The following is a 10,800-nucleotide window of genomic DNA, read 5'->3' on the forward strand; positions in this document are numbered from 1 at the left end:
AATTTCATTGATGCATGGAGAATTTACATAATTTTTATAACAAGCGTGCTCAATAATTTCATCACTGATGATCATTTTTAACTGAAAACCTGGGAGGCATTCTGATATATAAATATATAAACTGTGTGAAATATAACGATGCATATACTTTAAAAGAATAAATGTAACTATGATGACATCGTTAACAAAGTATTGTCGTTAAAATTGTCCATATATAGTAACAATTATTATATTATATACATACACATAACTTTATAATTTTCTATGTATACACACACACATATATATAGAGTATACATAAATGTAATTACCTGTAGAACGTACATATTTATATTATATCATATAAGTGCATATGATATTATATGATAAATATGTATTTATACGTATACATACATCACGTATTATAAAATATTACACGAGCAATGTTAACTTCTTTGTAATATTTTATATTCCGTACCATACCTACTTCCCTAGTTTCTGAATATTTATTTGTAATCTATATCTTCGATAGATTTGTCGGTTCTTACTTTTATAATCTGCAAATGTTTTAATAATACCTTCGATTATATGATTTCGTATATATTAGGAAACTTTACGAAAAGTCGTTCAATTTAAAAAGATTCCTGTCCACTCAATAAAAAATAGAACGATTTGATTTGGAATAGTTAAATACATTAAACACGCAAGATCGTACTTATGTTTCTTTTCTCGTGCCGCGTCGATATATTGAGCATTCAAATTTTAAATTTTTCAACCGGCAGTTGATTTTAACGTGAAGTAGAAATGTTACTAGAGAAAGTTACCAAACAGCTAGCCTCGGCAGGTGTCTCATACAGGTGTTCAGTCGGCTAGTGGCGCGTACTCGCGTGACCGGTGCGTACGTTGCTCTCCCGACGCGGTGCGAGTATTTAGTCCAATGTTGATGCTGTGCACCGGAAAAAAGTGTCTTTCCGTCTAGAATCTGTGAAAATGTCCCGACAGCGACGTGAGATGGTCGATTCGAAATACCGCGAAAGGTGATCGTTTGCGAAGGAAAATTTTCACACGAAGAGTCAGCGGCAGGCATCGCGGGATATATCGTAGCTGGATATTATGCTAATCACGATACAGTCAGAATGCGGGAGGAAGAACTCGAAATATCACTCAAGGTAATCGATAATTTCACTCATCATTTTCGTTCCACGGTATTTTTTTAAAGATGATACGAACGCGATCCTGCTTTGCACTTTCCACAGGCCGAGACTTTAATTGGCGCGCTTTGAAATGCAATTAGAACGCGTTAAAATATTCTCGACGAAGAGGAAGTAGATTATACTTGTTTACGCCAAGCGTAACCACTCTTACTTAAACGTACGCTTTCCGTCTTGAAATCAAAGATACGAGCATTAAAATCACGCTTAGAAAGGGGTGAACATTGATCGGGTTTATAAACCAAGTTATATTTGACAGTGATTTTATGTGAAATTTCAAATCAGGTTTCGGAAATGCGTATGCGCAGTGACAGATCTGTAACTGCATTATATTACATACATGCATATGTGAAACATGTATGTAGATACGTACTTGTTACGCACACCGGCTTAATTTATTGGTAGGTTAGGAACGATATAAGTTCCTTTCTTCATTTTTATTCTATCCAGTAAAAAGAAACAGAAGTAATAAGGATAATGATAATAAAACTAATATAATTTCACAGTAACAGTTTCCCGCAATTAATGACGATGTACGAAAGTTAAAAGTGTAAGCGTTTGCGCAATAAGGTCCGAATGACAAATGGTACGATTCGCAGTAAGAAAGTTAATCTTATTGTAATATGATAATTTTTTAATCAACAACAAGCAACGAGATTTAGTAGGAGGGAAGAGATGGGATTTATTTGATTTTATTTTCGTGACGATTATGAAAAAATGTACGCATATGCATTTCGATAATTTGTTCAACATCATTTGGTCCTGCTTCTGATGATCGCGTTCTACCTTTCAATTGCCATAACGGTACGGACTTGCAGTCTCATAGGCATGTGCTCGTGTAAAACCTTGCCTGCCACTTGGAAGAACCAGTGCATGCATCATTATATATCTTATTGCATTGTACAGAGACGAGCAAAAATATTTAGTCATTCGACCACGCTCGCGCGTCTTTCGGATTATCCACCGTCCGCTGTTTAATAACTACAATCAATTTAGTTAACGATTTCTATTCGACCTTACTCACGTTTTCGAATATTATATGCCTCGCGAGCCACAATTATCAACCCCGTTCGTAACGGGTTAATTTCATTGATGTTCGCTGATGATACGATTGATATGAACGTCAATGTATACCGTTATTTACAAGCAATACATTTTGTAAACGTGGATAGTTGGCTTCTGATCATCATCATTGAAATACATGACAGTTTATATTCTAGAGAGTAATTTTAACGGAGATTTGATTATCTTATCTATTAAATATCCGAACAAGTTCGTTCTGGAATATAGGAAAAATGAATCTTACGCCTGGAACTTTGTATCTATACCACAAATATATAACTAATTAAGACGATGGTACTTTTGATATCATTAAAATTCTTCTCCTTGAAATTGCAACATCATCAGAGTGTCGGCTTTGACCATGATTGCATGTATGTACAATTTGATGGAGATAAAATTGGAGAGAAAGAATCACAGTTGAGAAATTCACACAATTAGCATACATCGGTGTAATGAATGTTCGTCTCCAATAGGTGTATTGAGTTCCTGGCCGGCAATTGTAATTAAGCTGATCTAGCGAAATACGAGGTATAACAAAGTCTCCGATTCACTTATATAATATTCTGAAATTATTCACGTTTTGATTTTCAAATATTAAAATCCAGACTAAAGCACGTCGGGATTAATAATAAATTCCATCTATTTCGATGACATTAATATGAAAAACGGTATTCCCCGTTAGAATATTTCCTGTGAAAGCATAAGATTTACGAGGCTATAAAAAAATCCCAAGAATGCACGTATGTTATGTGGTTTTCTTTTATCTCTTATAATCTCTTCATATAAGATGTACAATTTACATCGTTGACATCTAATAAACGATTACGCAGTAATTCATCAATCTATTACATATCATTACTCAAAGTGAAGATCTTCGTTTTGCATGGGGAAACCAACTTTTTTTGTTTCCTGCCGCTCAAGTACTTGGCGTTTACTCATTTTACTAAAAAAGCGTAAATGACCTTGGGACGTCCTTCGCGTCCCTTACATTCGTTTTGTCCTTCGTGAAATTCTAATGACCACAGATTAACGTGAGATATCGTACATATAGGGTGTCCCAATAATCAGATACTCGACTTTAGTTACAGCAGCTATATCGGAACGATTCTGCGCTATCACGTGCTCGAAAATTTAACGGTATCGTCCTCGAATTAATTGACGACTACTTTTAGGAATACACCGCCTGTTTATTAAGGTGTATCGAACTTCTCGGACGTATATAGACGAGTTCCAACGGGAGCTCGATCCCAAGGACCGGTTCACGTGGACTCGGGCTCAGGTCCTTATCGACTTAACCCACTTCTTGCTTTAGGCGAACCGTTATCTTGATTTTGGCAGAATTATTTAATGCGCGACGCCTCGATGAACATGGTTTCTCGGGATTTTCGACAGATTTCGGAATGCAATAAAATACAATCATTTCGTGAGTAAACGAATCGTTATACTTGAAATATTCACGTCTCGTCGCTACGGAAACAAAAAATTCAGCACGAATTTGCATATTAAACGATGTTTTATCAGTCCCTTAGAGATGTTCCTTATGATATTAGACACGAGACTGCCTTGAATTAACGATAACACCGGTACTTTAAGTACATGACGAAAAATGATGGCACACCTTTGATATATCGGTGAGAATACGTTTGCAATTAAGCGCTTCCTCTTTTTATTCATATCAAATTACATAGTCGACTACTAACTGTACATGAAAAACTGTTAATCAACCTGAAATCGCCAAAGGCATTCGCATGTAGTTGAAATTTTCTTATACCTCTCGAGTCCGCCGATCGTTTTAAAAACAATCATGCTCGACGGTAATGCTGGAAATTAACAGAGACGTCTCGACGGTCAATCGATTCACGGTCTATCGACTATGTTATACCATTCGAACCATTGTACGTCACTACACTCGCATTAATAGGTAAACGAGAAGTAATCACTATTGCAATTGTAACAGTCTCGAAGCATATGCGTTTGCAATGCTAACTCAAGTCGGAACGCAATGTTTCTTATTGATTGCTTCCTCCGTGCGTGCTTTCAGTCTTGTCTCTTGTTTCCGTGATCAAACGGCTTGATCGTTTTGATCTATGAAATCAAAGCGGGCAAGGAATTATTATTCTCGCGCAGTTACAGTTCCACACGTACTCGAATTGTTATAGTTCTCACAGTTGTGCCGCATATTATACATACGGTTCCTCGGTTATTAGGATCATCATTGCTTAAGGATGTATTGGCTATACAGTCAATCCCAAAAGTTTATGTACCTTAGAAAAACGCATTTCCTATAATTAAAAAGAAATCAGACGTCGGAAGAATAATGCTAATAATAAATAGCTACGTGCTAAAAAGTATAGAAGGAAATATCTAATTAAGTATAAACGCTGACGAAAAATTTTTTTCTTCATAATTTCGAAAAAAAATGCTTCAAATAAAAGTTATTTTTCTTCTTTTTCCGTATGTCCATCCGTTTGGGAGTTATTGGCAAAAAACGAAAATTTCGCAAAATTTGAAGGGGTACCCCTTGGAAAAATCTCGGAAAAATCGAAAATTTTTTTTTGTTGTTTATTATTAGCAATGTTCTTCCGACGTCTAATTTCTTTTTAAAAAATGCGTTTCTAAAGTGCATAAACTTTTGGGATTGACTGTATAGCCAATACATCCTTAAACTATTCCAGTTTTTATTGCCCTATTGTGTATCACGATTTCTGCGCATCTTCGCAATCAGCTGGGAGAAAAGCTGCGCAAGGTACTCGCAGAATCTGTGTTCGCTCTTCTTTGCCTCGACCTACAGGTTTAGAAAGTCCACCTTCCAGATGATCGTGCATGCACGCGCGTTGGCTAGAGCTCAATTCAGAAATTGTGGATAATGACGGACGGTACCGATCCATCGTTCGCAAAGGAACGATTTATCGAAGTCCGATGATACGAGCCCCGATCGATCAGGCCGTCGAGTGTGTACAGAATTTTTTCTTCACAGGTGGTGATAGTCGGCAACGGAGCTGTGGGCAAATCGTCGATGATCCAAAGGTTTTGCAAGGGCACTTACACAAGGGACTACAAGAAAACGATCGGCGTCGATTTCTTGGAACGGGAGATCGAGTAAGTAAGAGTAAAACTATAAATAGAATGGGTAATCCGATCTTCGTTGCCAGGCGCGCTGGATTTTCGTGTTCCCATCGATCGGAAAAGAATATACCATTAATGGTGAGAATATCAATATCCGCGAGCGAGTTAGAAAATCGTTTTCACGCCGTTGAGAGTATAGGAAGATGAGTCGACGGTTGATAATTAAAGACTGTATTAAAGAAGAACGTATAATAGACGCGTTCTGGCCCGCATTACGTTCTTCTTGTTAATTACGTTTCGTCGGAGGACGTTCTAATCTAAGAAATCTTTTTATCATTTTCTGAGAAACCGATCATATTTTCCTTCAATTGTGAATCCAACCGGATTCCTAGTTCATTATTCGTTTACTAATGCCCATTAAAGAGAAACTCCCCCAACTATATTTGTAAGCTACTTTCTACATTATATATCGTTTCAAACGCTATCTTTCATTTTATCTCTATATTCTTTCACCATTTAAATCTCGAATTAATAATCCGACGGCTCATTGGTCGGAGTCCCGCTATGATATTTTCACTGACTTTTACAATCGTTTCACTCGTTGCCTTTCAAGCGCCAAATATTTACCGTCGAGGCGTTTTTCTATAGACGAACACGCGTTTCTGGGTCCCTGAGAAATGCGCACGTTATTCGTCTCGACGAGATATCGTGGGATACTTCCTGATGCACTTTTGCCCCGCGGTAATCGTGGTCGCCTTTTTAAGAAGGGAAGTTCTTTTTGCGCCTGGCTTTAACCGGTAACGTACGAAAATAAAAAGAAATGGTAGAAATTGATAAGCCGGCTGGAAGGATCGCGACAAACTATAATCCTATCGATAAACATTGAAGCATTGTGATCATCAAGCATTTTATAGCCGACAGTATGGATCGAATGGCAAAGTTCGATAATCCGCCAAGCGATTATTGTTCTATTACAGACTTGTTATTCAAATTAGATGTATCTGATTACAATGATTCTACCGGTTTTCTAAGAGATTAATCATTCACGTAATTACGCGCCGGCTTAATTGAGATAACGAGAAGTTTCAAATTAAAGTGTTCCGCATCTGCGGTGAAAGGGTTAATGAAAGCACGATTACGCCGCAAGTTTCGGACAGTGAATGAATTTAATCGAATAACGGAACGCGGTATACGCGAAGCTCGATCTCTCGCAAACTTACGGGTTCGTTTGGGAGAAACGCGGTCGAGTTTTCTCTTTTTCACCTTTTCACGCTCCTTAAGTGGATCGACGATTTTATACGTTGAATGCAGCCGGTGCTTTTGTTTGACGTTCGCAAACACTGATCGAACCTTTCTGATTAATAGAAGTTAATAGGAAGTAGAAACAGCTAATAGAAAGACATTCAAAGATATAATTACATATTCAAGAGAATTTCATTTTCGAAATTCCTTGTAATATCACTGCATTGGCGAAGAACATTTTGCCAGGGGCTCTGTCACGATTTAAGTTGAGAATAATTTGCATAGAATTCGATATTCCCTGGAAAAGGCACAGACCTGGACAACTTGATACGTTCCACTTGCGGGTAGTTTTAAAAAAGAAGCATAAAAAAGAAAAATTGTAGACTCATGCATATGCATCGGTTGTTTTAAGTACGGGGTACCGCTACCGGTGACCTTGGTCACGACAGCCTTTCATCCGATTTTATTCAATTTGCACGTTTCATACATATGCACGCATCTCGTCTCGGGAGAAAATACATTACGACTCGAGGTACTGTGCGTGTCGTGCAATTCTGTACGTGTAGTGGTGACTTTGCGTTGGAACTTGCCGACGCGGTGATGTGGAAGAGAAACACGATTGTCCACTCCGTCGTGTTAATATGAATCGGAGACGTCCTCGAGCGGAAGTTTTCACCGGAGGAGAGTCTCTCCTCAATGTTTTCTAAGCAGCCTTGTTTCCACAGGGTGGACGGCGAGGACGTAAGACTGATGTTGTGGGATACCGCCGGTCAGGAGGAATTCGACGCAATCACCGCTGCTTATTATCGCGGCGCCCATGCCTGCGTCCTCGCTTATTCAGCCACTGACAGGGATTCCTTCGACGCCATTCCTTCGTGGAAGCTGAAGGTACGACTCTCGTTGCGCGCGAGGCAAATACACGCCGCACCCGACCGGTGCAACCACGTTTCCGTAGGTAGTCGCGACGGATAGTGGAATGTGAAAGTGAAGGTGCCATTAAACCGAGGGGGCTGATTTTAAGTCGCTCCACGGCTGAACGCCGTTTTCCGCAGGTAGCGACACGACGGTGTCTTAGATCGCTTTGCGAAAACGCGTGTCATAGAATCCCGTATAATTGCTCTGATAATAATAAGCCTGACACGTACACATACTTTATTGATATATGCATATATTGTATATGCTCCTTCTGTATCTTTATTACCTTGCTGTATATTTTCTCCAGATCTTTGTCATATCATTTATATTGTGTATTATTACACTTTGTATTGGATACCACTTGTAATAAAGATACGGAATCTATCGTACGAGCTGAACGGACAAGGAAAAACTGAATCTCCCATCGATACACTTTCCGGTTTCCTTCTACCATCACGTCGCGTAAAACGGGTCTGAAGTAGAGAACGCACGCGATTGTTGTCGGCGATGCCTTAAAAGTGTGTTCTCTTATAGGAGCATTGTTCCCTACGCTGTTCCTTAATGATTCCGACTTCATAATAGGATACAAAAATATTCTAATGCGTTCATGAGAGATTCTTAACGGTAGAAAGGCATGTCGGCGGTGGATGATTCCGATCGTTCAAGATCATCGAACACACGCTCTCGAATTCCTTTCGTAGAAACTTGTATGTTCGCTTTTTTCGCTCGCTGCAGAGAAACACCGTCGGGAAAGGTGTAACGTTGCGAGTCTCGCAATCAGGCAAGCGGTAAATAGCTGCGAATATTTGTCACTACGTCTAATCGTATTTCGCTCACTCATAATTATATTCGTATCGCGTTCGGTATCTTCCCAGTAGATTCCGCTTAACATTTAAAGTTTAAACTGTTTCAGGCTCAGTTCTTCGGAACGTACGAAATGCGCGCGACCGGTAGTTACTTTGTTACTCGACGTTAATTAGAAAAGAAAAAATGCGTCGAGTCGCGCGGTTCGCAGACTGATAAAGGAGCGTTGGATCTTGTTGGTTTGCAGGTGGAGAACGAGTGCGGCGAAATTCCCACGGTTCTGGTACAAAACAAGATGGACCTCGTTGATCAGTGCGTCATTGATCCGTAAGCGTGGTTTGCATAATTAACGCCGCGATTTCAAGTAATCTCGAGCAGGGTATTGTTTCAGGGACGAGGCTGAGAGGCTCGGTCGTGCCTTGGGTTGCAAGCTCCTAAGGACCTCCGTGAAGGAGGACGTCGGTGTCATGAGCGTCTTCCGGCACTTGGCGTCGCGATGTCTTCACGAGATGCGCCGCTGCGACGACGATTATCAGGATGACCTGAGATTGTACTCTACCGGTCCTAGATCTCCCTCTGTAATAAGTGAGTAGATCCTTTTACCTAACTTGTCCGTTTTAAGATTATTCGATAACGTAGCAAAGTTCTGTGTCTCCTGTTTGGGAGAGACATGGTATTGAACGACTTGAACAAGTCGTAATGATCGGTATCAATGCGATACGGACTAATGTATTCCTGTAATCGGCAACAGTTGTGTGAAAGGGACAGCGCGCTTTCTTAGAATCCCTTTGAGAGATGCATAATGTATTAACTGTGGCGAAGAATTTAAGTATCTCGTCATCACGTTCGTAGTTCGTGAGGAGACAGTTGTATCGGATTAGATTCGACACGGATTATTTTTACAATCCTTTCGCCTTTTCTGTATTCTTTTTTCGTCTCGAGCGAATGTTTCGATATGGCGACTGACATCGTCGAAAGGGTTGAGCGTTGGCCCACATTTAGCCTGCGTTTAGAAAACTATCTTGATCAGTATTCAATCAACAGTCACGGTTGTACGTAGATCAATCTTATAGTTGTGCTTGCGGTCGTTTCTCAGTGGACTAAATTTTTTAATGTATATTTCATTTGTAAAAATTAACAAAAATTTAAATAACTACGTTTTATAGATTTTTCTTGGACATGTAACAAAAAAAAGTCTCGTTAAATACCGCGACTAACTGAAAATAAACGGCCATTGATGCCAGCTTAATGTCAGAAATCTTATTTCCAGCAAGTGTGAATGCATCTTCCAGATCGCGTGACTGAAAGCATCGATCCTGAATCTTGAATAACGCGCGAGTGTGCATACGTAAAGCACTCTGCATATGCTGGAACGTGCATCGATTCCCACTTTTCATGAAGCAAGTTGCAGGAGTCTGTGTGAATCACGTTTCAATGTGTGCAAAGGTGAAACCTAGGAGTTCTTTACGTGTGTATCTAACATATATATATGTATATATATAATACGTAGGACATTGCCCAAACCCAACCGATGAACTTTTCGAATTGCTCGCTGATACGTAGTGACATGTGTTATCATGTTCAATCGCAATTATTACACGGAAATAGAACAAACTGTAAGGTACGGAAGTGAGTGTAATCAGTTTATTTCTGTTAACGTAAATTGGATAAGTAACAAGTTAATTGTTTACAGCGTATATATCATCCACAAGGATAATAAACTAGACTAATTAAGTGTGCATAAAATTATGTATAATATACATATCTCTTTCTTTCTAATAACGCATAACATATTAAAGATATGAATATAATGTGGAGTGTAAGAAGTCGCATTATAAATTTCGGATGTCCAAATCGGAAATTATACGGTTTACGAAAATATATTTTTATGTATGCATTACAGGTGCGTTTAGTCCGAACGGGTCTACGTGTGGTCGGAGTACGGGTAATGGTACCATCGTTTTGAGACCAGGAGCCAAGATAAAGAATCATAAAAAACGGAATTTCGTAAAGAACGCTTGTAGGCTACTTTAGTCTTTGCGTGGATAGGTATATGAAAAATAGTAAGCGAATACCCTCTACCGTGTACAGACTGATATATCCGTATTTATGAAGATATAAATAACTACGATAAGATTCTTTCAATGTCCATTGACTGATTCGGCACTTTATCGTTCGAGAAGGGTCTTGTAATACACGCTTTGATAAACTTATTAGAGAAATTTCATTTACGTAATTCACTGCAATTAAGCAACGCACATAAACGAATTAAAAACTAAAAAATTTGTTAATTGCTACTTGTACTTAAATGTCTTCAATCAATAAAAGATAAAGACTTGAACGAAGTACAAAATAAAAAGAAAGAATGTAACAATGTCATGATTGGAATAGTGTCTTTTTACAGACATAAATGCATTTTTATAATGTATTTCCATTTTTTGATTCGAGTATTATCGGTTCTTTTAGAATTTATCAATACTTTTAGGATGAATGCACAGTGTAAATATGTCAATTATTTCAT

General features: G+C 38.7%; 1 protein-coding gene across 4 annotated transcripts; it reads left to right on the forward strand.

Moving 5' to 3' along the window:
- The first annotated feature begins 856 nt into the window (after positions 1-856).
- On the forward strand, positions 857-10,653 carry Rab23 (RAS oncogene family member Rab23). Of its 4 annotated transcripts, XM_026816517.1 has the most exons (7): positions 4,240-4,279; positions 4,928-4,998; positions 5,230-5,351; positions 7,286-7,448; positions 8,527-8,606; positions 8,671-8,864; positions 10,183-10,653. In XM_026816517.1, exons 1-7 carry the CDS (start codon positions 4,255-4,257, stop codon positions 10,311-10,313), a joined length of 786 nt encoding a protein of 261 aa, XP_026672318.1. In that variant the 5' UTR covers positions 4,240-4,254; the 3' UTR covers positions 10,314-10,653. The 4 variants fall into 4 exon arrangements, with proteins under 4 accessions (XP_017885845.1, XP_026672318.1, XP_017885846.1 ...); XM_018030356.2 differs by lacking the exons at positions 4,240-4,279; positions 4,928-4,998 and adding an exon at positions 857-1,148; XM_018030357.2 differs by lacking the exon at positions 4,240-4,279 and having other exon boundaries at positions 4,871-4,998.
- The last annotated feature ends 147 nt before the right edge of the window (positions 10,654-10,800 follow it).

The sequence above is a fragment of the Ceratina calcarata genome, unplaced genomic scaffold (assembly GCF_001652005.2).
Source record: "Ceratina calcarata isolate Rehan_Ccalc_2016 unplaced genomic scaffold, ASM165200v1 scaffold525.2, whole genome shotgun sequence".
Classification (NCBI taxonomy): domain Eukaryota; kingdom Metazoa; phylum Arthropoda; class Insecta; order Hymenoptera; family Apidae; genus Ceratina; species Ceratina calcarata.

What these genes read in the sequence shown, in the direction of transcription:
- Rab23 (XM_026816517.1), top strand. Translation starts at nt 4,255, where the DNA reads ATGTTTCTTATTGATTGCTTCCTCC. An exon ending in TTCCTTCGTGGAAGCTGAAG is followed by an intron (nt 7,449 to 8,526) that starts GTACGACTCTCG and finishes GTTGGTTTGCAG; the next exon opens with GTGGAGAACGAGTGCGGCGA. An exon ending in GATCAGTGCGTCATTGATCC is followed by an intron (nt 8,607 to 8,670) that starts GTAAGCGTGGTT and finishes GTATTGTTTCAG; the next exon opens with GGACGAGGCTGAGAGGCTCG.